Raw genomic sequence first — 26957 nt, 5'->3', positions numbered from 1 at the left:
GTGCGGCGGTAAACGCAAGCTAGGCACGAATAGGAACAAATAGGCACGAAGCCTTCCGGCGTTGTTGTCATTCCAGTACTCCGTCGCTTCGTTTCGGTGGACGCTAACGTTGTTTTGGCGCGGTCCATTCATGTTTCGGAGGGTGGCGTGGCTTAGAGCTATGGGCGCGGGCCATTCGTGTTCGGAGGGGCGGAAGGGCAACGGGACAGAGGCGCGCGAGGCTGGCGATGCGGAGAAGGATGGAAAACAACGCGCGGCGGCGTGGAATGGCTCAAATTTCTTTTCTTTCTTTTTTTTTTCTCTTTTTTTTTGTCTTTTCAAGGAGTTCGTATTCCATTCCCTGACGGCACGGACACTGAGTGAAAACTAGAGTGTACTAGTGAAAACGAAACTACTTTTTACCGCAACCGCTGCGGATGAAACCGCGGCCGCTATCAACGCGATCACGGATGGCGACTACGCAGTTTTGAAGGCACGCGGCCAATGCGGTGCTATGCGCGCCGGCAAACGCAAGAATGAAAGCTTTAAAGGCTCAAATAGGCACGAAGCGTCCTGGCGTTGCTGTCATTCCCGTACGATTTGAACTCCGTCGCTTCGTTTCGGTGGACGCTAATGCCGTTATGGTAGAGTACACTCTAGTTATAGCTCGTTTGCGTCGCACATTTGCGGCGCTCCGCGCTCGCCGAGCACCAAGAATTGTCCGAATTAACCGATGTGCGGCCAAATACGTCCGAATTAACGAGAGTTTCATTGCATTAAATAATGCAAACGCCTGCCGGGACCAAAGGACGTGTCCGAATTAACGAGCTTTTACTGTACTCGCGAAAAAAGCCTAGCGTCGCGAAAAAAGCCTAGCGGAGGTGACAGGCAAGACGACTAGCCACAGCCTCCCATACCGAAACTGTGCCTGCCGCATCGACCCGAAATCGCCGTCGTCTCTGGGGGCGCCACTTACGTACAGGCGGACCTCTATGTTGAGAGTAACGACAACCAGTGACTTCCAGCCGTCGTCAGGTACTCCAACAATCCGATGACGAAGGCAACGTCACAGATTGAAAAATCTCCTTACTCTGCAGACAATAAAGATTACGGCGCATACCTCCATCTCTGCACCCCTACGTAAGTGGCGCCCCTACCCACCAGCAACGGTGTGAATTTATTAAAAATTTTAAAAACTATTTCGCGAATATAACCACTTTTCCGTAAAAATTGAGCCGACATTCGTAAAATCGTAAGACGTGTCCAAATTCGTACATTTTACGGAAAATTCGGAAGAGTTGGCAGGTATGCACCAAGGACAGAAGCAAGGATGTCCTCCGTCTCCATTGTTGTTCACGCTTTATGTTAAGGGCATAGAAAATGGCTGGAAAACAGTCAATTATGGTTTCATTTATCACACATGCGCAATGGCCAAATGTGGTGCAACAGAAGGTCCCTGGAGAAGGTCCATGAAGGTATGCGGACGACATAGTGCTACTAGCGGACAATGCAAGAGACTTACAGAGACTTGCGAATATCTGTGGCAACGCAGTAACAAATCCAGGCCCCAAGTTCAGCACAGAGAAATCAGGAATTATGATCTTTAATGAAGAGACGAGTAATTACGTGGTGTCAATTCAATAGCAAGTCATACCCATAGTCAAGCGATATAAGTAACTCGGCAAATACATAAACGAAGGAAAGGCTTACTCAAGCACCCATCAAGCTAATCTGAAAATAAAGGGGAAGCAGAATGCACCAATAATGAAACAGAGCACCTTGGGGCCACAATAAATATGAGGTGGTGCGTGGAATCTGGAAAGGAGTAATGGTACAAGCTCTAACATTCGTAAATGCCATTCTGTGCTTAAGATAAGATAGCTTGTCGAAGTTGGAAGTTAACCAAAGATCGGTAGGCCAGTTGGCTTTGGGAGCCCACGCTAAAACAGCAAATGAGGCAGTGGAGGGTGACATGGGTAGGGCCTCTTTTGATGTCAGAGAAGTGCAGAGCAAAACTAATTTTGAAGAAAGCCTCGGACAATGGATCAAAATCAATGGGTGGCTAGTGCACAAGTATCTGTACCTGAAAAGCACAGACACAGAATGGAGGCAGTAGTTAAGAAATTTGGCAACCAAGTACGGGGTAATAGAAAGTGTAAATAGACAACCAGAAGTCATCAGAAAGAAAGTTGGAGAAACAGAGACTGCGAATAGGATGCAAGGAATGGAAACAAAAAAAGACCATGGAGAAGCACAAGAAAGAGAAGAAAGAAATTAGAATGGAAAATCTGTACGATAACACAAAGGGCAGTGCCTTGCTATGCGAGGCTCAAGCTGGTTAAGCACAAAAACATAGCGGTGCAAATTCTCGCAACAAGATGAGGCATGTGTATGCTGCAGCAAAGACACTCAGCACATCCTAATGGAATGTGAAGAGATTTACCCGGTCAGACCCATATGTAATGTACACCTTCCAGAAGCGCTTGGGTTTAAAGTGGACAGAAGCATGAACTGGTGAGCAGTCGAGATAAGCAAGAGATGTTTAGAGTATTGGTGGAGATAAAAAGCAAGGAAGAGATTGATACGACTGGATCTGTTACAGGCATAGGTAGACAGAGAAGATTTGAGGAGAAAAGGTTAAAGAGGTGTATTCAAAAATGCTAGAATGAAAAGCATGTATAGCATACCTATTAACTCAAGCAGGCTATGGGTTACCACCCAGTTTCAAAGGAAATGCCAATAAATCATCAGGATGCGGTAAAGCATATATAGGCCAACTGGCAGGTGCCTAAATGAAAGAATGAAAGAGCACTATCATATTGTGAACTCAGCCATTTCTGGGCATTTGGAAACACTGCCAAGATTATGGATGCATACCACATTTTGACAGTGCTTAGCCGCTCCTGTGACAAGATGACTAGATTAAAAGTTGAAGCAGCAGATACAGATAAACTGGACGGTGCGTAAGCATGGCATCCCTAACGCTGACTGAAAAAGAGAAAATGCTTCTTGGTTGTGTGTGTTTAGATGACTAAGCAGTTATGATTAAGTGGCCAACATGGGCTCGTGATTGTTGTATGTTTATTTTCGTGTGTGGTGTGTATGCCACATATTTCGTACACTCCCAAAAATAAAAGCAGGTGCAAGTCAGTGCATGTGTGTCGCCTTCTCGTCTTGTCTTCGTGCTGTTATTCGTTCACCATAGAACCAACTCAAACTCAAACTATCCTCATTCTATATATATATCCTAACGTTCTGCTCATCAGGTAACCACGAATCACCTTTGAACTATTGTCCGATTTCCATAACCTTGCAAAATCATGGAACACGTCATATACTCGCACGTAATAGATTTTCTAGATAGCAATAACTTTTTCCATTAATTACAGTATGGTTTCCGCAATGGCCTGTCATGTGGCAATCAATTAGCTACCTTTCATGATCACCTACATTCAAACCTAGATAGATATCCACACTCAAACGGATATCATTTTTCTTGATTTTGCAAGGGTGTTTGATAAGGTAGCCCATCAATGCTTAATATGAAAACTTTCTTAGTTGAACTTGCACCCAGACGTCTTAATATGGATAAAGGAATTTCTTAGTGAAACTGCTCACAGACCATCAGTATCAGGAGCTCATCATTATTTCACAAGTTCCACAACAGTTCACTATGCCATGCACCTGAAATTCTACTACCATCTTCACACATACACAGGCCATCTAGTAAATGTCGCTCGCCTATGTGCTGTTGCCTTCTTTTCCGCGCACAGCAGCAGAATGGAACGGCCTTCACCTAACACATCGCTGCCATGACCACTTCATCAGCCTTCATGGACAAAATAACATTTTGGACAACCTTCAATTCAATTTCTTGCATTCCCTCCCGTTATGCAATACCCTGCAAGGGTTTTTGAAGGAAGTAAAATGACAATGAAACTTTACTGAGTGCCCTCCGATATTAAAGGGCCCCTCACCAGGCCACATAGCACATTTTTGTTATTTCATTTATTTCTCCTTAAGGGCCCAAAGGCATTACATAAGGGGGGAATAAAGAGATGTAAACTTGAATTATTTGAGAAAAAAATACACAAGAAATACAGTCAGTGAAGTAAGAAATACAAGTTAGAATACATTGAAGATATACAAAGTAAACAGTAGAAAAAATCGGAGCAGGCAGATATTAAGATGAGTTAAGTCAGTGTAGGGAACAGCGGTTGTCTGAGGCTGTGTAGTGGATTCTTAGTTTTCCGCTGAATTCTTTGCGTTCGGTGTATGCCACTATATGTTCTGGGAGGGAATTCCACAGCATTCCACAGGGAAATTACTTGTACTTAGCAATAAGTAAGTACAAGTAATTTCCACTATGTTGTCCTTGTTTGTTGGCTTCTTATGATTAATAAAAATCGGGCCCCTCGGTTCCCTTTCTTCTCGTTCATGATGCAAGACTTGAGGTGATGAAGTGAGCAGGTCGGTTCTGGATTGATTCCACATGCGCAGTGCTTGTGAGGGATGCATATTCTAGTTTTGGACGAATGAACATTAGGTATGCCAGTTTTTTAACCTCTGGTGATGCATTACGGCATAAATAGTCCAGCATTCGTGAAGCATTGGAACAAATGTTCCAATGCTTCACGAACTTCTATGTGGCTTTTCCATGATAGCGATGATGTCATATGTATTCCAAGGTATTTGTATGCTTATGTGGTTTCAATAGAGACATTATTCATTGTGTAGCTGTTAGTAATGAGGGTGCACTTGTGAGTAAATGTAATTGACTTGCACTTTTTGAGATTTAGTGGCATATGCCATATGCTGGACCAGTCATCAATGATATGTAGGTCAAGTTATAAATGCAAGGAGTCTTCATAGGATTGTAAATGACACAGTCATCAGAAAATAGCCGTAGTTTTGTAGTAATGTTAGCCGGTAGGTTGTTAATATACCGGGTGTTTCACGTAACTTGAACCAAAGATTTAAAAAAACTGCAACTGAATGAAACCAACGGCATATGGTTTGACGTCATGTGGCGCTCCTTAGGGTATTTTTTATAGTGTGCTTAATTAGCTAATTAACAAAGATCAATTATGCAAAATTTATGACGTTCACTTTAGAGCCAAGTGCGCTTCGTTACGTTGTAGGCATTCCAAAACATCCAATCCAATTTTTGTGGCAATGCACTACATGCTGCGTGGCGATTTTTTCCAGCAACCAAGAAAGCCCGCGAAATATGAAATAAAACCACGTGACTGCGCTCATGCGCTACCGTATTGCAGCGCTCTCAACCACGCTGAGCACGCAGCTCCATGCGCCGCGCACTTGAGCCAGAGCTCAAACGAGGAAGGAGCGGGCCAGCAGCGTTCGGTGATTTGTCGGCATTCGACCGATGAGTAATAAAGGATGTGGGAGATGATAAACCACACGTCTTCTCAGAACTGAATGCAAGTGTTGTCCCAATTGGCTTCCAGTGGTTTCTTGCCGTGTGCCACTGTCAAAAATGCTGACGCACTGTGATGCGCATAGCAGTGGCCGCTCACTTCGCCACGGTCCGCACGCACGGTTCTTTCGCTTGAAGCACAGTTGAGAGGGCTGCAATACAGTAGAGCATGAGCGCAGTCACGTGGTTTTATTTCATATTTCGCGGGCTTTCTCTAAACGGCGGAAAAAATCACCGCGCAGCATGTACGTTGCTCCAAAAAATTGGATCGGTCGTTTTGGAATGCCCTCTACAACGTAACGAAACGCACTTGGCCCTAAAGCGAACATTAAAAATGTTGCTTAATTGACCTTACTTCATTAACTAATTAAGCGCAATATCAAAAATACCCTAAGGAGTGCCACATGACGGCAAACCGTATGCCGTTGGTTTCATTCAGTTGCGGTTAACCACTTTTTTCATATCCTTGGTTCAAGTTACGTGAAACACATGAAAAACAACAGCGGTGATAACCAAGCGCCCTGGTAGAAGCGATGTCGGTTAGCGGCGAGCGATGGCTCAAGTTATTGCTATTAGCTTGCACCCATAGAGAAAGTGCTCAATCCATGAGATTCGAGAATTTACTAAGCAATAGAGAATTAATTACACGATCTAATGTGTCCGAAAAGTCTAAAAATATGGCGTCTACTTGTATGTCAAGGTCCATCTAATGTAAAAAGTCATGACTGAACTGGGCGACCTGACTTTCGAATGACAAAATTTTTCGAAAGCCGTGCTTTTTGGGGTAAAAGAAATTAATTGATTCTAGGTGAGTCGGTAAACTGGACGCTATTATGTGCTCCAGTAATTTAGACGAAACGCATGTCGGGGAAATCGGGCGGTAATTACCAACGTTAGTGCGGTCACTTGTTTTGAAACGGGATTATTTCCACTTTTCTCCAGTCGTTGGGGACATCACCCGAGTTTAATGATTGCGTAGATATTAAGTTCAAAATTTTTGGTTGATGGTGAAATAGTATTTTTGAAGAAGCTTGATGTTAATTTGGTCACAGCCAGCAGACGAAGATAGTTTGAGTCCATTAATTAAGTTATGTATACCCTGAATGGTAATGGTTATTGCAGGCATTTAGTTTAAAAGGAAGTTTGGGGCGCTTTCAACGGAAGGGCTTCTCAAGCTACAAAACATTGATGAAAAATAATTATTGAGGGCAGTAGCACACTGTTCACTTTTAATTGGCTCACCGTCGGCATTAACAAGATCTATGGTGTTGGTGTGTGATTTAGTGAACAGTAGACACCAGAATTTTTTAGGGTTTGATTGAAGTATTGAAAGTAGTTCGGATGAGTAAAATGTCTTTTGCGTCCTTTAATTCATTAAGATAGGTGGTAACATTCAGCTGGTACTTTTCCCATGTTTGTAGATTGTTATTGTATGATGCTGTTCTATATAGACGTTTTATCCTGTCCAAGAGAGATTTGAAACGTTCGGAAAACCGGGGGTTGTTGGAATCAGATTTAACAATTACTGTTGGAATGTATTTATTTTTTAAGTTGAGAAGCACGTTCTTGAATAACTCCCAGTTAGTATTTATGGTTCGAGTCAGATACAAGTGTTGAAAACAGTCGAAAAAAATTGCAAGTTGATGGTTAATAGGGTGAAAATTTCCTCTCTCGTAGTCTAACAATTAGTTTATTCATAGGCGATCGCTTTTTGATTGGGAGTGAAATACAGATGTGCAGGAGAATATGGTCACTAATACCTGGTAATGTGTTGATTTCGGTATGCGCTGGAAGTTGTTACGTACTCTCTAAGAAGTTTTCTACCACAATAATTTTTCAAATTAGTTGATTAATAGCAGTGATAGAAACATTTGAAGTATATCACAGTCAATGTTATCAAAAGCCTTGGTAAAATTGACGTAAATACTGAGCACAATCTCTGCCAAGCTAGAGAGAATATTTAGTGTACAGCGGTTTAGGGGGACCCTGCCTAAATGGTGGCCAGTAGCCCTGGTGGTGTCTTCGGCCAGCTGGATGACCCACAGTTGGTCTTTCGGGGCCGAGCATCACAGTCACCCGCTACTCATCGTTATTATGCGGCCCTGTCGGGTTGCCCGAGGGCAAACAGAATGTGCGGCAGGTCCGCCCGTTCCTTAGATAATTCACGTCCGAATACTGGCCTGGGGGGGCCAGGCTACCGCTTGTTGCTTAATTAATAAGTGTTGGGTGTGCGGGGAAATACCGGGCCTTTCTTCATTTGTAATGACTCGTGATCTCCCGGTAGCTAACCATGCGGCGGCCCCCTCTTGACCCTAGTGGAGGCGGCTTGGTGTTATTGCAAACAGCGTGCCCAGGACTGGGGAGGTAGCGTGGGCCTAGCGGTCTGGAGGTTGACCAGCAGGAAGGGGCACAGGGCAGAGACGATCGACGTAACGAGTAACAAATGTTTAATTACATCACTACGGAGCGGTCAGCTCTACAAGCTTCCTGACGGAGAGTGACACTCACTCTTGCTTGTGCCGAAGGCTCAAGTCAGTTGGCGGGGGTGTCTGTTATAGTCTTTGAAATGCTCTCACTCAAGAGGAGAGAGCGAACGCTCTCTACACCTGCGGCCGCTGCTCGGTACATGGAAGCCAGTTCAACGGATTTTCTAACGGCCTCTGGCCCAGCAGAGGAAAAGGCACCGACATGCACACACAGAGACTGCCGGCATCTTCTTGCCGAGGAGGAAAAGGAGCGAATGTAGACATGAAGCTTAACTGCCCCGCTCGCTAAAGGGAGACAGCACTGGCGAGCCTACGCAGACAATCCCCCGCGTCACGGGCGCCGTGGAGGAGGCGAGAATGCGCGCACACTGTTGCGGTCTCCTAGGTGCTTTTTGACCGTGGCTTTGGCGGTGCAACACAAATTGCTCATGACACAGGCCACTCTCGTAACAGCGTGTAAGTCATCGAGCCGTGGCGTGAGCTGCCTTGTTGCCTGGGAGGAAGGAGTGCGCAGGCACCCAGATGATTTGGACTGCCTGCTGGTCGCGAAAGTTAACGAGGATCCGTTGTGCTTCTGGCGAGATGTGCCCCCTCGTGAATTTGTGCACTGCGGCTTTGAAGTCGCTGATTACGTATTTGGCTAGTGTGGAAGCTATTGCTAATGCAATGACCGATTCCTTGGCTACTTTGGCGTTGTCTGTTTGAATCGGGCCGCTTACTTTGGAGTCACCAACCACGTCTACTGCCACGATGGACATGTTGCAACATGTGAATTTTTATTAGTGATTTCTCCAATATTTCAAAATGTTTCAGTGTCCTAAAACGCTATATCACAGCTTTTGTGCACTCTCTGACTCTCTAGCATTCAGGAAAAAAAGAAATCAAGAGGATTGAATGAGTAACAGTGACAAAGTGCTGCTCCCAAAATTTTACACTTGGAAAAACCATTTTTTGAGAAAAATGCTAAAAGTTACAGAGTGTCCAAAAATGGCATTTTATGCTACAAAGCCAGGTAGTTTTCTTCTGAAGCAGCATTGAAGGCTCGTTTTGGAAGGAAAGCGAGCGGCAAACATACTCTTTCAAACAAGACCGAGATGGCCTGGTTGTAAAAGACTGTTTTGGAATAGCGAATGACACAAAATGGGTCATGTCAGCACTTTGATGGGCAAAACTGAACATTTGATTGGACAAATACAGTGCTTTCTTCCTCAATGCGTGTCATTTAAGGGATAAGAAAAATAATAAAAATGAAAACTAAAGTTTTGGTGAATTTTTTGTCTCCAGGACCCATGTGCCCTCTTGAAGGCACAATTTGCAGATAACTCCTCGTGGTGAAGCTCCCTTCCCCCTATTATGGTCACCATTTTGTGTTCTGGCTGTGTTCGTAATTCAGGCAATTCCTGCCGAGTCTGAATAATTCTTCGGCTACCCGGTCACTTTATATGCACCCTTGCCTTGTAATCGAATAAATACGTTATGTGTCTGCCTGTAGGGCTCTGTGTGTCTTTCAAATTGTGCTATCTTTTGGGCTTCTACGAGTTCTTTGAGTGTGTTGTGAATACCTAGGGCTGGGAGTTTCTCTTGCGCCCTGCGTATGGGAAGTCCTATTTGTATTCCCATCTAATGATGTCTTCGATTTTGATCTTCTCCGAGACCTCCGAGCTTCAGGTAGGGGGTTACGTACATCATGCAGCTAATAACGAAGGCCTGTAATAGGCGTACCAAGTTGGCCGCCTTCATGCCAGAGTGACGATTGGCTATCTTCGAGATGAGCCTCATTGTTTGTCAGGCACTGTTTTCTAGCATTTTAATTGCTTCCCCATTACACCCGCTTGCCGGTACGTCAAGTACTAGAACTCTGATGCTATCAACCATGGGTGCACTGCGTTAACCATGGGTGCACATCATGAGTTGCCATCTGCATTAAGTATAACATTTGGTTTGTCAGTAGACCTTTTGCAGCCCCTACATGTCGGGCGGTAGAGCAGCAACTCTGATTTCTGTAGGGTGTAAGATTGGGCTTGTTGGTAAAACATGCTTCAAGGTAGGTTGACAGCGCAAGGCCAGAGGGGACAGAAGAGAGAACAGAGCGCTGAACTTCCAACAGTTAATTTTTTTCCCCAGAAAGCATTGCTATTTATACTGTCATACAATGGCACACCAACCATGCGCAGACGCCACGACAAAAACCAGACAAAATTCAACGTGCCCCCATTGAACTTGCCTTGTCAAAGGTAAATCCAGATGGACCAACTCGTGATAGGCGAAAAATTGGAGTAATCCGTACTTGCATAGAATCGCGCATAATCTGAAAAAGGTCGCTGAGCGTGTAAATGTCAAAGTTGTGTTCTCTGCCCCGGAAAAACTAGGTAACCTATGCAAAATGACCGTCCCAGCATCGAGGCCCAAACGAGAGTGCTGTATCGATAACCAAAAGAAACCTATAGATTGTGCAAAGTCGTTTACCGGATTCTCCTGTCGTGTGGGAAATATTATATCGGACAGACGGACCGCTGCATAAATGAAAGGCTGAAGGAACGCAAGTACAATGTAGACCGCGCAAAACAGGGATGGCTTTCTGCGCATGTGGATGCAGGCCAAGATGAGAAAAATGGAGCATCGTCGCGAAACACGGAGACCGTGTTATACGGGTGATAATCGACGCGGAAGAAATTCTTCGTTTGAGGGATGGTTGCGTCAGTACCCCCTCTGTCGCTCTCACTGACAAGGAGATCAGATACCTCGGGCTATCACCACGCTGAATTTTGTGTGGTTTTTGTCGTGGCGTTTTGCGCATGGTTGGTGTGCCATTGTATGACGGTATAAATAGCGATGCTTTCTGGAAACAAAAACTGTTGGAAGTTCAGCGCTCTGTTCTCTCTTCTGTCCCCTCTGCTGGCCTTGCGCTGTCAACCTACCTAGATATTCTGATTTCTGTGGTGAACATTGCAGCGCTCTGTCCATCACATACTTTTCAACCTTAAGTATGGCTGCTTGTAAAATTTCTTCTATTTGACCATTGCTGCCACCTGTTACCCACAGCGTGATGTCATCAGCGTACAGGCTATACTGTAACCCTTCAATGGTATTTAGTTTTGCCAGCAGGCCTAACATAGCTACATTGAACAGAGAGACAGGATTGATCCCTGTGGCATGTCCCTGCTTTCAAGTTCCATGTCTTCCGATCTGCTCTCGCCTATTGTGATTTGTGCGATGCGGTCTGAGAGGAAGTCCTTAACGTACGCGTAGGCTGGTTTACCTGCTCCTAACCTTTGCAGGTTCTTTAACATAGCCTTGTGTGTGATGTTGTCAAAGGCCTTTGTGAGATCCAGTCCTAGGATAGCTTTAGTATCCGCTGTCCGAGATCCCACACCTATTATTTTTGTTTGAGGAGTGTGAAGTTCCATAGAGCTAAACTTTTTAAAGCCATATTGCGCACATGAAATCATATGTTTTTCGAGAAAGGCATTTATTTGACAATGCATAGGTTTTTCAAGTCCTTTGGAAAATATAGGCAAGATCCAAAATCGGCCTACAGTTCCTGATATTGTTCTTATTCTCTTTTTTTGAAGATGATCACTTCAGAAATTTGCTTTCTTTGCGGAAAAACGCCAGCCGATACGCCAAGATTAAAAATGTTGGTAAGGTACAGAGACAAAATATCTAGTACATATTTAATTACTCGTATTTGTATTCCATCAACATTGCAAGAACAGCTATTCTTAATTATTTTGTTACCGCTAGAAATGTGCTCATTTGCGGTGCTTTGTTTTAACAGGAATTGGGCTCCCTGGTGCAGTATTCGGCCACTCCCTCCCTCAAGGCTCCTACCAAATCCTGACTGGGAAATTACCACTGATGTTGAAAAGAAAAGTGTACAATCATTGCATTCTACCGGTGCTAACATATGGGGCAGAAACCTGGAGGTTAACAAAGAAGCTCGACAACAAGTTAAGGACCGCACAAAGAGCGATGGAACGAAAAATCTTAGGACTAACATTAAGAGACGGGAAGAGAGTGGTGTGGATCAGAGAGCAAACGGGTATGACCGATATTCTAGGTGACATTAAGAGAACAAAATGGAGCTGGGCACACCATGTAATGCGTAAGATGGATAACCGGTGGACTATTAGAGTTACAGAATGGATACCAAGAGAAGGGAAGCAGAGTTGAGGATGGCAGAAAACTAGGTGGGGTGATGAAGTTAGAAAATTTGCAGGCACAAGACGGGGGCAATTGGAGAACACAGGGAGAGGCCTTCGTCGTGCAGTGGACATAAATATAGGCTGATGATGATGTTTTAACGTTTTATCTCATGCCGTAGTAGTTACAACGTATACCACGATACACAAAATTTTAGCCTGATTACTGGTGTTATGAATGGATGTAAAGCTGTAATAATTGCTTGGACAGTTTTTGAGAATTCTGATGTGAAAATTAAAACAAGAACCTGAAGGAACACATATGTAAGTAAATTTGCTATTTTTGTAGAAGCACTGAGAGAGAAAAAAAAAAAAAAAACCTGAAATATACATGCACCTGGCTCTTAGTTCCCAGATTTTGTAACTCAGATCACCCTAAAAAATGATTATGAAGATTTGTTGCCTCCAATACTAGCCACAGTGATGCCCATGAAATGTGGTAAAGCAGTACCTCTGCAAATGTGAAATTGGGTGAAATGTGAAATTATTGTACAGGGGGCATTTGTTTTTACTCACTGCAGGAGGCACCTGGTTCATTTTTTCCTGCATTCTTTAGGCTCATGAAGCAATGGTTGTCAGGTCAGGGAGCATGCAGAAGCCTCCTAATACTTGATTACTTAGTTCGATCAGCTTTTCAAGGCAAGCAAGATGGTCTAGTTCAACTGGCGCCTCCACATGCTTTGTTCTGTTTCTGTACAGTAATCTGCAGTGTTGCACAATATTGTACAGTAATGAATAAGGGCCCTTGCACAGGTATTGCACAAGAGCTTAGCTAGTCAAGCTTCGGTCGACGGTCAGTCTTATCGACTGCATGCTCTTGTGCAAGTAAAAACCACACACGACGAGAAGGATTGCTCGTAATAACTTGTACATACGATGGCGAAACGCCGATGGATAAAAGAAACCCACGAGGAGTAAAGAAAGTTGCACTTGATATTAGTCCAACACAATTAACAAAATAACACGCACTTACGAGTGCGTAGTGCTGCGCGTAGCCGAGCGTCACGGAGCCGAGCGTCATGGAGATTTTTCAAATCTAAGCACCCCCCCTCACTTTGGGCATCGCGATCATGAAAAAAAGGGGGTGCTTAGAATCGAGTAAATAAGGTAGTAGTAAGTAAAGTAGGTCAAGTAAAGTCTCATTGTTCTGTGATTCTAATTGGCAAAGCAATGATGCTTTCATGCCTACTTGAAGCAATTAATGTTGTAAAGGCTTTTTGTAACTTAGAATTTGCTAACAAGTCTATATTGAAGTCTCCTGCACATATGAGGTAGTATTGATTATCAGAAAACAAGCTGCAAGAACTGTTCATAGAAAAAAAAAGTAAAGAAAGAAAGAGAAAACTGGCAATGTTCCCACTCAGTGGCCTGTAGCACACAGAAAATAAAAATTTTCCAGAGGGTATCGTCAACATTTCGATATTGTCACAGGTTACACATAATTAAGAAAGTTCTTTAGAGGGTATTATTTCTTTTAACAGTAGCATGACAACTCCCCTGCAACGATTTATGCAGTTGAAACAGTGACATTGATAAGAGGCCAGTTTGAGGTCAGTGCTAGCATCTTTACACCAAGTTTCTGTCATCCCGATAGCACCGAAAAGACATGAAAAACTAGATATAAAATGACACACTATCAAAGCGTTGACATGGGAGGCACCCCAAAGTGTCCCTGAAAAATTTTTTTGTTGTATGCACAGACAAAGGGGACATCTCACGGGGCCCACAAGAGCTCTTAATAAGACAAGTGCAAGGGGTTAAACAATACCCTCCTTCTCAAGTCGAGGCGTTCCCCCCCCTTTTTTTTACACCATTGCTATGTCTTGCCTCCTTCATGTGATGACGCAAGTTAAAAGGAAATTAAATTATGGGGTTTTCATGTGCCAAAACCACCGTCTGATCATGAGGCACGCCGTGGTGGGGGACTTCGGATTAAATGTGACCACCTGGGGTTCTTTAACGTGCACCTAAATCTAAGTACACAGGTTTTTTCTGCATTTCGTCTTCATCGAAATACGTGTCATAGTGAAATAAAATGAACACTCGCCAATGGAAATACATGTATTGGAAAAATAACCTACGGAAAACCTATACATGTATTGGAAAAATAACGCAACCTATGTCAGCGAGACCGATAACTTCAAAAAACGCATAAAACAGCATCAGTACGATGTCGCCAAGGGCAACTCATCTTCAAACGCTTTATCAGAACACCACGAAAACACAGGTCACTGCGACTGGGCATCGGCATCCAGAATCGCCACAGAGAAGAAAGTGCCTGCAAGACTAATGCTGGAATCGCTGCACATTCAGACGACACAGCATGCAATAAACAGGACACATTGGAATCTGCCAGAAATCTACACACATGCACTACGCCATCTATCCCATATTTTAGCAAGAGCCACCGCGTTTGCCTTCATTGTGATCCGTACGGGACTCGAAAAGTCAAGTTTTTTTTTTTTTACAATACATGTATTTCCATTGGCGAGTGTTCGTTTTATTTCACTATGCTCATTCCTCGCCAGACGGGTTTCCGTCGAACTCTGGATTACGTAAGTGTCGTCTACATTCGGTTGATTCGAACGGAGTGTGTTCCTGCCTTGATCACCATTCACGACGAACTTAGCGTGGTGGATGGCGACGCGTAATGTTCGTTGGCTTGTTTGTGCTGCATCAAGCAAAAAACTGGGGAGGGGGGGCAAACCACACGGAGCATTTGCTGCGTCGCTGCAAGCATATATCCAATGCACAAACTACAACGTATATATATATATATATAAGTAAAACCTCGATAATTCGAACTCGGTTAATTCGAAATTTCGGTTAATTCGAAGAATTTGAGTGGTCCCGTCATTCTCAATGCAAATTTTACCGGATAATTTGAATGGCCCGCGCGGCTCTATTCGGATAATTCGAAGTTTCCGGCTAGTAGCAACGTGCGGCGGTTAGGTTAGGGCGCTCCGTACAGTCGCCAACCGATTTTCCGAGCTCGTGGGGACTGAAAAATAGTCCGGAAAACTCGTTCGGCCGAAAAAAAAAGTTATTAGTGCGGCTTGAAAAAAATGACGCAATGAAAAAAGCAATGACGTCGTCTCCGTGTACAGTCGACACGAACGTCACCGCGTTGGCGATCTCCGCCAACGGAGTTCGCCATGGAGATCCAAGAAACGAGCTTTGCACCGCTTAGCTCTCCCGAAGGGACAGGAGGTAGCGCCGATCACTGAGACATGGATCTCCGAGACACCTGCTCAGTGTACGCGCCACGTTCAAAATAGCAACCGAAACTTGAGAGAGAAAAAAAAAAAAAAAAACTCACTGAATTACCAAGCGTGGTGTCAGCGCGCACGAGCGAGCGCGGCCGCCGCAGCGAGCAGCGAGCGAAGGTTCGTGCGGTCTATCGCTTCAACGGAAACTGAGCGGCGTAAGCACAGCGCATACAAAAGGTCAGAGCCGTCTGGAGATCGCTTTCAAGATACGGTGCGCGCGAGCAGAGCGCGTGAAACCGCTCCGGCGCTAAGTACGCAGTTGTTAGAAGAGTAGAAGTCGCCCCCTCCCCCTTCCCTCTCTGCCTCCCCACGGCCTTTCGCACGAGGGAGGAAGTCGCGTTTACGCTCCGCTAGAGTGTACTAGAATATGGCCATTGTCTAGTACACTCTAGCTCCGCCGTGCGTTCGCTCTCCATGAAAGTGCGCGTCCCCCGCGCGCTGTCAGTCGCACATACGGCGGGCGCGCGGCGATGATTTTATCGCCCTTGGACTTTGTATCGAACCTCAGGGGGGCGACGCCGACGGCGAAAATCCGCTTGAAGTATCCATATAATTGCTGTCGCAAAAAAAAAAAAAAAAAAAAAAAAACATCCCACAATAAATGCTTACAACGATAGTGCTGAGCGCATATACTAAGAAAAAAGAAAAAGAGCAGTACTCTGGAGCGTTTTGTCAGCCAAGGAAGAGCGGGCATGGCCTCCGAGACTAGAGAATTGCGCGAGCTCTCTATTGATAGCGCGCGTTCTAATCTTGGAGGCTATACAGCGAGCCACTGGAATCCAAGCCAGTGCAATATCCAACATGGCGGCCTCCAAGATTGGGTAGCGCGGCTCAGAAAGAGTGATTTAGTCCGCAAAATCGAACTTTAGGGTCTCAATTCGTCCGAAAAATTGGGTTCGAAAATGCATGAACTGAGTGGGAACCCTGACAGTGCATTTTTGAAGTCCGGAATATCCAGCAAGTCCACATTTTTGGAGTCAAGCACCACCACGCCCGCTTTCGCGGCAGTTATCGATTCCATGAACATCGTCCGCAACTTTGTTGAGTGCAGTGCGGGTGATATTTGTATGCTACGTTTTTTGAGCCAGCTGGAGAGCATGGCACTAAGGGCGGCGAACCAGCGCGCCAAGTAATCCCGCATCGGTGATTACATTGAGTAATTTTTCTCGGACATGGAAAATAAAGGTGATTTCTTTTTGCGGCAAGTTCTTGCTTGTTTTCTTTTTTATTAGTCATTTCGGTTAAATCGAAAATCCGCTTAATTCGAAGAATTTTCGCGGTCCGGCGACCTTCGAATTATCGAGGTTTTACTGTATATATATATATATATATATATATATATATATATATATATATATATAGTCCCAGTATCACACTCTATTCAGCATCCTTGTTGTGCTGCCCCCCCCCCCCATGAGGCAGAAGCTTGGGTGGAAGGGTTAATGAAGCGACATGCTTCAAGCATTGCTGCTGACGTTGCGTGGGTAGCCAATCGGAAGTGACATCACTCACCCAGGCTACTTAGCTTGGGAAGGGGCGGATGAAAACTCGGGCAAGCGGTGCCACCGTGATTAGTGGTTATGCACATTTTGAAAACTTTGTAATAATTACACGCTTTAGACGGAGCACTTAAGCCTGTCTCTTAATTACCAGAAAGAACTACCCACCCTACTGACTTAGTAAGTTCGTAGACAACCGTCAAAATCGTTTCAGTGTCCCTTTAAGGGATTTTATTTTTAGCTCTGACAACGAAATGTTAAGTCTTGTGGATAAAGATAAGCACAATTTGTCGTACTAGCCATTTATGTAGCAGTCAAACTGATTCGAGGAGTTATGGCTCGTCTTTCTCACTTCGCACCATGGTTGCCATCTGTCTTGCACGTTTGTATCCTTTCTCTTTAGCCCATTCCTTTATTAGTACATGCCCAGCAGCTGCTCTTGCCTGAACTGCCACTTTCCCTCAGTTTCTGTCTGTTTCCTAACCACTGGTCCCCCGCTACTTGTTTCGCGTATCTGACAATTATTCCCTTCGCAGACAGGTGCTGTATGGCAGTAACGTCAGCATCACCAAGCTTTGCTACACCTACAAGACCAGCCACTTGGTTCACCTTTTCACATTGGCAAACACAAATTCCCTGGAATTCCAGGTTGAACTGCCGATTTCTCCACTCGAGTTTATTGAAGTCTGCTCGCAGTTTAGTTAGCTCAGCATCATTTTTCCAGTGATTACCTACAATGTTTGCAGTCCTTTTCCAATTTCAACTCTTGAGCGGCCTTCTTTCAACAATCTCGTCATATTTGCCCGACATGAGCTGCCCAGCTCTGTCGATGCTCAGGACTGTCTTCTTCAAGAGCATAAATCTTAAGCTGGACGGACTAATAGTCCGTCCAGCTTAAGATTTATGCTCAGCAGACCTAATACCAGACCATGCCCTATTGCCTTGGCCTTCTGCCATAAGTTGATCCTGAACGGAAAATTGTACGTGTACAACACCAGTTCTGATGAAATTCAAGAACTTAACCAACGCAGTAGTAGTGTAGAATGTGCATGCCCTGTTCCTTCCCGTCCTCTAATCTAGGAAAGCGCGAGGGGCCAGTGGTTAATTTTCTTCATTTCCTCAAGTTTCCGTTTTATATTCTAACGTCAGAAGTGCCTCCAATAAATACGATTCTTTATCGCCTGCAATTGACACGTTCTGCAAGAATCATTGCACGTACTGAAACATGGTTGCCTGCGCATGTCACCAACACGGAAGTGTTCCACGGTGCTGTGCAATTCCATGTTTATCGCTGGGAACGTAGTGTGCGTAGAGGAGGTGGCATCCTTTTGGCAATTTCAAATGACATTCCGTCTTCTGCGGTCTGTACGAGCGACCATCTAGAGGCTGTCTGGGCTTCCGCAGCTCTTGGTCGCAGAACATTCAACATAGGTGTGTGCTATCGCTCACCGTCTGCACCTCCTACATTTCTCCATGAACTGCACGATGGTATTAACCTCGTTCGCACACGTTTTCCTTTATCTCGCATTTTACTCCTGCGCGATTTTAATCTTACAAACATAACCTGGTACGATCAACTGTCTTCACTCGCTCCCTTTTCAGCACAAGCTAAGGAATTTCTAGACTTGTGCTCAGTTTTTTCATTGTCACAGCTAGTAACTCAACCTACACGTGTATCTTATAATGCCGCAAACACCTCAAGCCCTAGTTTTGACATCCCACCCCGACACAATTTCGGAGATTACACACCTACCTGGTATAATCGATTGCTGCCTCCTTGCATTTTCAAATAACCTTTCTACACCTAGAGCAAGTGAACTAAGAAAAAACTATACATATTTACAAGAAAGCAAACTTTACCGCCATAAATAACGAATTAACTGTGTTTCTAGACACTTTCTTGCCGGATTTCGAAAATCGTCCGCTTCAGCTTAATTGGGACATGTTCGCCGCTAAAGTTCAGGAACTAACTGAAAAGTACATCCCATCTCGCATCATCACCTCCAATTCTGATGCTCCTTGGTTCAATGCCGATCTGAAACGCCTATATCGGTCTGCAAAACACTCACCAACTGATGCACGCTTGTCTGCTTATAAGTCTTCATTCAACACGTACGTAACAGCACTAAAGAACACTAAATCTAATTTTCTATCCAACATGCTTCCATCTATGTTAAAGACTAACGTGAAAAAGTTTTGGAGTGTAATCAAGCCCTTGTGTGATGATCACATAACTGGAAGACCCATTGGGCATCCATGTACTTAACGAACAGTGCGCTGCCGCTCTTAATGACACATTTGTGCAAAATTTTTTCGTCTCCTGCAATGACCGCCTACCTCCTACTCGCCAGTACGATTACGTAGCTATGCCTCCAGTGAGAGTTTAAACTGCAGGCATTGCGAAACTAATCGATTCCCTGAATCAACCTTCATCACCTGGTTACGACTCTATTAATTCAAAATTTCTAAAAAATATCAATGCCGTTAGTTTTGTTATCCTAACAAAATGTTTTCAGCAGTCACTGGATACGTCCACTCAAACTAGCCAATGAAAAATCGGGAAGGTGGTTCCACTACATAAGTCAGGTAACAAAAATCTAACAGCCAATTATCGCCCCATCTCACTCTCAAGTACTTGCTGTAAGTTGCTCGAACATGTAATTTTCAAACATCTTGTTGAGTTCCTTGAATCAAATGCATTTTTCACACTAGCTTAGCATGGATTTAGAAAACCATTTTCATGTGAAACTCAGCTTGCAATCTTTACGCATAAATTACATCGTATTCTCGATCATTCATCATTTGCAGATTGCATTTTTTTAGACTTCGCTAAAGCATTTGATAAGGTCCGTCATAAACTTTTACTTTATAAGCTAAGTCAGCTGAACCTTGACACTAACATCCTGAAGTGGATTGAATGCTTCCTATCTAATCGCACTCAATTTGTAACCGCAAACGGCCATAACTCACCACTTCAAAGCGTAACTTCCGGTGTACCGCAAGGTTCAGTGCTCGGGCCTCTTTTGTTTCTCATTTATATTAACGACCTCCCTTCCTCTCTATCATCTAACATTCACTTATTTGCTGATGATTGTGTTATCTTTCGTGAAATAACTAATGCAGTGGATCCTAACCACCTTCAGTCTGATCTAACTACTGTAGCTAATTGGCGCAAAAATTGATTAAAGGAACTAAACGTTGGCAAATGTAAAGTGATGTGTGTATCCTGAATAACTAACAGCATGCATACATATTACCTAAATAATGTTCCCTTAGAACATTACTTGGAACTTGGAATGTTCATACCGACTACACAATTAGCAATGCTAACCGCATGCTTGGCTACCTGCGCCGTAGCTTTTCAACTGCTCCTTCATCCCTATAAATGCTTCTTTATACTACCCTTATACATCCGAAACTAGAATATGCATGCACTGTTTGGGATCCTACCACTGACAAACTAATTAATTCATTAGAACTCGTTCAAAATAAATCAGTTTGCTTCATCTTATGTAATTACAATAGAACTGCAAGTGTGTCTGCCATGAAAACTAACCTTTCGTTTAGTCTACTTTCTTCTCGTCGCAAAATCGCACGCCTAGTTCTTTTTCACAAGCTATACCGTCATTCAAGACTCCGCAATGATTTCATTTTTCAGCCACAATACATATCGCCTCAAATCGACCATCGTTTTAGGGTTGGTCTCGAATCATGTCACACTAAAACTTTTTTGCAATCATTTTTCCTTCGGTCATCCACGAAATGGAACCACCTTCCCGCTGAAGTCGTATCCATTCACGATAACCAAAGGTTTCGAGCGGCTTTAGCTAACATTGTATAATCGAAGCATTTTTCCTACTGTATGTTTGTAACCTAAGTGCATTTCGTATGTACCATTTCACTATCGTACTTTGCTACCAATTTCATTATGACGATTTTACCCTAGCTAAAACTGTATAATCCTTTGTACTTGAATGTTCCAACTGCTCTTATTATTATTGCTTTTATGTTCACTTGCTGTAACCCACTCCCCTCCTCTTGCCCTGAGGGTAATAATGAATAAATAAACAGTGACGCATGTGGCTGTCCACAATCTTTCGAGTCAATGCTTGCAATAGTGCTTCTCCGTGTAAGGCCCAACTAGGCGGTTCAGTGTGATGGGTCCTCCTAAGACCCCTTGTACAATTTAATGCACATTGCCTTTACATTGTTTTATTATTCAATAGGAAGCAATTACTCAAGCTATTCATTCTGGATATTAAGTCCAGTGCTTGTGCAACTGTATGGAAGTGGTTTACTTGCATTCTTGTCATGATCTTTCGAGAAATTTGACTCTAAATTGATCTAGACCTTAGTGTTGTCACTGACGGTAGAAAACAAGCTTAAGGTGTGTTTCAAATTCTTGGAGACTGCGTGAAAATCCAGAATGCAGCAGCAACATGGCAATATACTAGACATAGATCCTCCATCATCTCTGCATGTAGGTAATGAAATGCAATATGAAGAGATGGTTACTTCTTGTACGTAGATGGAGTTGCAGCTTTTGATATTTTATCATGGTATTTAAATAATAATAATAAAATGTTTTTTTCACATTCGTAACACACCAGTAGACAATAAAAACCAGCTTGAAGAGCGATTATACCCCAAGGCTGTATTTGGGCCTCAGGAAGGATATAAGAAGACAGCAGTGCCTGCAAAACACTTCTACCACCAGCCATGCATACAGGAAAGCAGAGCAAAGTCTGTCCGCAGACGCTGCATGCAGCGATCGTGCCACTCTGCCGGGAATCTGGGCCAGCTCAGAGCGACCAATTTTCCAGTGATCGCTAAACAAGAACGCCATGCTCTTGGCTTCCTTTATCTATTTTGCATATTGGCTCACTTGCTGCATTAAATTGTGAGTGCATTTTTCAAATTATCTACCATATCTCAAGAGAAAATCTGTCTTGCACACGTGCATTTTGTTCTGTTTTAATGTATTTAATTTTTTAGTGTTTATATTCTTTCTGGGGTTTTACGTGCCAAAACCAGTTCTGATTATGAGGCACGCCGTAGTGGAGGGCTCCGGGTTAATTCTGACCACCTGGGGTTCTTTAACGTGCACTACAACGCAAGCACACGGGCATTTTTGCATTTCGCCTCCATCGAAATGCGGCCGCCTGGGCCGGGATTCGATCCCGCGACCTTGCGCTCAGCAGCGCAAGCCTTAGCTGACTGAGCCACCCCGGCGGGTTTTTTAGTGCTTATTTTGTTGCTATTTAGTGTATGTGAAAACAGGCCGAGACTAGCTTCAGCTCCTGACCCAACATTTGCCAGCTTTTTCTTTCTTTTTTCTTAGAAGAATTGTTTATTTGTTACAAAAACGGAAGATACAAGTAGTATATATTATACAGGAGAGGGTCCCAAAATCAAAGATTGCACCAGGACCCTCAACAGGAAATACAAAGAAATAATACATTAGGATCAGCATAACAGGTATTCATGAATATAAATGAACAACAAAATCGACCCCGACAGTAATATGAATTCAAAAGCATAGATGGTAATCTAGTAGGTAAAAACACAAGTAACAAAAGTTCATATGTAACAGTACAATTACTACAGAAAACATTATACAACAAGTAGATATGGCAGAATTTATTGTAAAATAAATGTTCTAAGTGATGATTTAAAAGACGCAGACGATGATTTCAAAGAGTTAGGTAAATTATTCCACTGTTTTATTGCTGTGTATGCTAAGTCATTTGTCCATAATTAGTGTGAGCTCTGGAAAGTAAAAAAAAATGCTTATAGCATTGCATTTATTGAAGGAAATAAAACTTGGAACTGAAAAAAAAATTTTTGCAGGAACATTGATGATTGTCAAAGCAAGTGAAGCTGTTTAGTGCCACACTGTGAGCATCACACACAACAGTGACCTCGTTCACAATGAAAGCAGAGTGAAATACTCACCTTAGCAGGAAGCCCACATCCCACAGTATGTTGTACGCAAATGTCTGAAAAAAGTGGAAAGAGGAACAAGTGAGTGGAAGAGGTGCCTTGGCATTGTTTCAACAACAACAGAAGACCGTCTCAACCCTTCCAAAGCTCTTGCAGCAACACTGTCCCCTTGAAAATGCCATTCAAGATGTCACAATGAAAAGGTCTGTCACTACCAGGTGTAGTCACCACAATGGCACTTGTTCACTTACCTCATGCTGCCTTTGTAGTATTCGAGAATGTTTTACTTTAGTGTCCCATCCAATGCAACGAGCAAATTCAAAAATTGAGTGAAATTCTGGGCTTTTACATGCCAAAGCCCCCATCTGATTAGCGGTCGGTGATTAATTTCGACCACCTCTTAAGGGGGACGCGGCCTTTGAAAACCGAAAAATTGTGAAAAAGGCGATTTTTGGAAAATTCCACATTCGGGCAGTATGTCTTATAAACTACCATTTCGGTAAATATCAACGTCTAATTCATCGCAAACTATTTCAAATAAAGTTTATAACGAGCCGCGGCAGCCCTCGAGCGGCGAGCGAGCGCTCAAAATACCCCTACTTCTACCGCTCCACCGAGCGCCACCATTTTGTTCGTTCCCCGTGGCAGCAGCGTGGCAGAGGCATAAATCGCTCATGATTGGAGGGAAAGCTTTCCCACCGCTGTGTCCCCAACGCACGGCACGCGGGCATTTACAAATTCGGTCCCCACCCAAATGCGGCTGCCGCAACCAGGTTTTGATCTCGCGCCTTCGAGCTTAGCAGCTCAATGCCACCATGGCGGGTGAGCCGATTCTGCCACTGCAACAAAAACAAGAAGCAGGCCAAAGGGGTTGCTTAGCAGTCATGCATGGTAACAAGCCGACTACTACTAGCATCAACCACTAGCAACACTCTATTATTCATTGCAGCTCTGCACCTGCATCATGTTAAAAAAAAAAAAAAATCTCATTCAAGTTGTGTTCAAACACCAAGTGTACTCGCTGCATAGTCACATGATATGGTGTTGTGAACTTGCTAGAGTGCTTCTCAAACACTCTGGCCTTGTGTGTTCTAGTTGCAACTACAATGTCCAAGAGCAGGATCTGCAGTAATACAGCACATTTCAGCACTAACAAATAGCAAACCAGATATTCACCAAAAAAAGGTAACTTGGTACAAGCTTTTACAGACTGAAAAAAGTCAGCGAAAGTTCATCTGGGGAAAAAAAAAAAAAAAAAAAAATATATATATATATATATATATATATATATATATATATGGTAAGACGACACCCGGGACGAAGGCAGAGTGCTTGTATTTCAACACAGCGCGAGACAGCCAATGATCATGAACCCGACGAACGATGATGATGATTATGAACTGCACAGCTAGCTACAATATATATATATATATATATATATATATATATATATATATATATATATATTGACACGTATAGATGTTTATCTTTCACCGGTGGCCGCTTTCCACCGGCTAACAAATGTTAAACGTTATCGCTCGGCGCAGGACGCGCCTGTATCGGAAGTTTCTAGAACGTTATCGATGCTTCTTTCCATTGCCTGTTTTCACCGACGCTTATGTTATCTGATTGCATGACTGACGCGAATTCTCTAGAACTTTCTGGAAGACACGCGGGCATCAGGGATTAATCTAGAACCTTCGATGACTCAGGTATAAAAGCCGACGCGTTTCGCCGCTGATCAGATTTTCTACGATCGCCGACTGTGTTCGCCGTTATCGTTGTGCTTTGAGTGTACCTTGCTTTTGTGGGCACAGGTTCGCCCAATAAACAACCAGTTTCGTTGTACACAGTTTTACGACTGTTTTCTTCAGCATCACTACTACGTGACAATATATATATATATATATATATATATATATATATATATATATATATACATAATGAAAAAAAATTCTTAGAAGATAAAAAGCAAGTATGCCAAATTTGTGGACGACTCGGAACCCTATTATGCCATATTAAGAAGCAAAAAATCAGAGACAGCACAGCCATCTACTTGCTGAAATCATCCGGCAATGGGACACATGCTCCAACACACAGCTTTCAGCGTTTCACCTAAAAGATGCACCACTTCACGAGTGTGCCTCCAAGACAGGTTTGATGTCAAAATCAGAAAAATTAATCATTTAATGTACAGCGTGACAACAAGTGATAGAACAACTTTGAGATATATAATAATCATGCTCAGGACATTTCAGCATTCTTGAAACATCCTCAAGAGAAATCTTTGTCCGAAAATGTTTTTGCCAAAAGTGTTATTAAATCCTGACTGATTCTACTCTGTAACTGGTAATTGGGATAATGCAATGGGGATATGCCGCCCACTATCCACCAGGTAAAAATTTCCCGTTTACTTTTCTTTGTTTTTATCACATAGTAAAAAAACTGTAAGACCCTAAAATTTTGCGGCCCCAACTGCTCATGAATGGGTAACTTTGGGCCAATTCGTGGCTACTAATCTTGGTGAATTCGGGCTCAAACCGTACAGCTCACTTCAGCCACAAAAAACTCGTTTTTTTTTTTTTTTTGCTTCTACTATTTGTGGCTTTTCAAAACAGTGCCATCTGTTTGACCTTCCCTGTGAGTCACATAAAGTTCCTCCAAGTATTCTGTGAGGCCTCCCTGCGTTTCGGAGGATAGCGTAGCCAAGTTGAATTTTTAGGCAGAACTAGCCCGCAAAATAAATTTTTAGCTTTCCAATCGCCCAAGTCAAGGGCTTACAGTAGTTGCAAGGGTTAAACAAATGGGCGACTTGGTGATGTTGCGTCTTGTTCACACAGCGCACTCACACTATTAACTCGCAAAATTATCGAAGCCAAAAACTGGGTGATGTACAAGTAGCGCACCTTCCGTTACGCTGTCAAATCATGAATTTGAATTTCTTGCCGAGTCTTAAGGCAAATGTCGGCACATGCTTGAATGGTGACAGCTGATCTAGATCAGCCCGTGTATCCTTGCCTTCTTTTTTGGCATATTTTCAAGAAAATAAAACTAGTTGGAAGTCGGCGCTTTCCCAAGTTTGTGTGCAAACACATACTTAGGAACATTGAACACATTCAAGTTACAGTATTTGAAAGAATTATGCGGTACAAGTTGAGAAAATCACACTTTTCTAGTGTGTTGTAGACAAAAACCGAGTGTCAAGAGGCAAGTGCTGTATTTCTCTGTGCAAAAGCAAAAGAACAACTTGATCTTTATTTGATGACACCAACATGTAGAGTAAATGCTACAGTAACATACTAAATTTCAAGCTATCTTTGTGGTGCGCAAAGTAACAAGCTTCATATCAACAGATTAAAAAAACTAGTTTTTCCTTTTTCATAAACATGCTACCCAACCTCGGGCCGAGTTTCTTGGCTTCAAATTAGACTGCCACCTTAAGTTTAACTTACATGCTGACATGGTGTAAAAAATTGCTTATGGATTAAAGGCCAACTGCAACAAAATTTCACTTGGGCTAAATTTGTTACAAATCAGTAGTATGACGTAATAGCTCAGCGGAAACCTGCTAGGTAGAGAGAAGTAATTAAAGGCAAAATGAGACATCCACCCTGTGGGGTCTCACACATGTGCTCTTGGGACAAAGGAACGACAACACAGTAGTGCAGACAATCAAAAGGGCATCTATTGCACCTTTCATACACTAATACATGCTAGCCGAATTACAACCAATAGAGCATTCACATGGGCGCGCGACAAATCAAGGAAGTCCGACTCACCGCGACCCGATAGCGAGCGAATATGTTCGCCCCATGCTGTGACACCATCGCCTAGTCGTTCACGTGTACAGTCACGCGAATGGTGGCGCGCTCGAACGATCCGTGTTCGTCCATACCGGTGTCCTGCTTAGCCTCGCGCGACGGTCGCGCGAAGCGGGCCGGCGCACGCGTGAAGTGTTCGTGCCTGTTGGTTGCCGATCCCAAGCCAAAGAGGAAGCGCCTTTTACCTTTTGCGCCCAAGTCACCCCGCCGTTCGATGGCACTAGCATCGCGACACTCGCACCATCTCTCGCAATGCGCCGCAACCACACCGACTGCCGCCGTTAGCCACGCGGAGAAGCCGGACCATGGGAGCCACGCCGG

The 26957-nt window shown here is 43.5% G+C and overlaps 1 protein-coding gene across 1 annotated transcript in view; it reads right to left on the bottom strand.

The window, feature by feature from the left end:
• LOC119437582 (surfeit locus protein 4 homolog) overlaps positions 1-26957 on the bottom strand; it is an 89838-nt gene that overhangs the window by 27307 nt on the left and 35574 nt on the right. The window contains exon 3 of the mRNA XM_037704584.2: positions 22828-22871. Within this exon, the coding sequence (XP_037560512.1) occupies positions 22828-22871 (44 nt within the window). The remainder of the gene's footprint in view (positions 1-22827; positions 22872-26957) is intronic.

This window comes from Dermacentor silvarum, chromosome 1, assembly GCF_013339745.2.
Source record: "Dermacentor silvarum isolate Dsil-2018 chromosome 1, BIME_Dsil_1.4, whole genome shotgun sequence".
NCBI classification, from domain to species: domain Eukaryota; kingdom Metazoa; phylum Arthropoda; class Arachnida; order Ixodida; family Ixodidae; genus Dermacentor; species Dermacentor silvarum.
The sequence above is the reverse complement of the archived record's forward strand: the minus strand, read 5'-3'. Positions and strand labels throughout refer to the sequence as shown.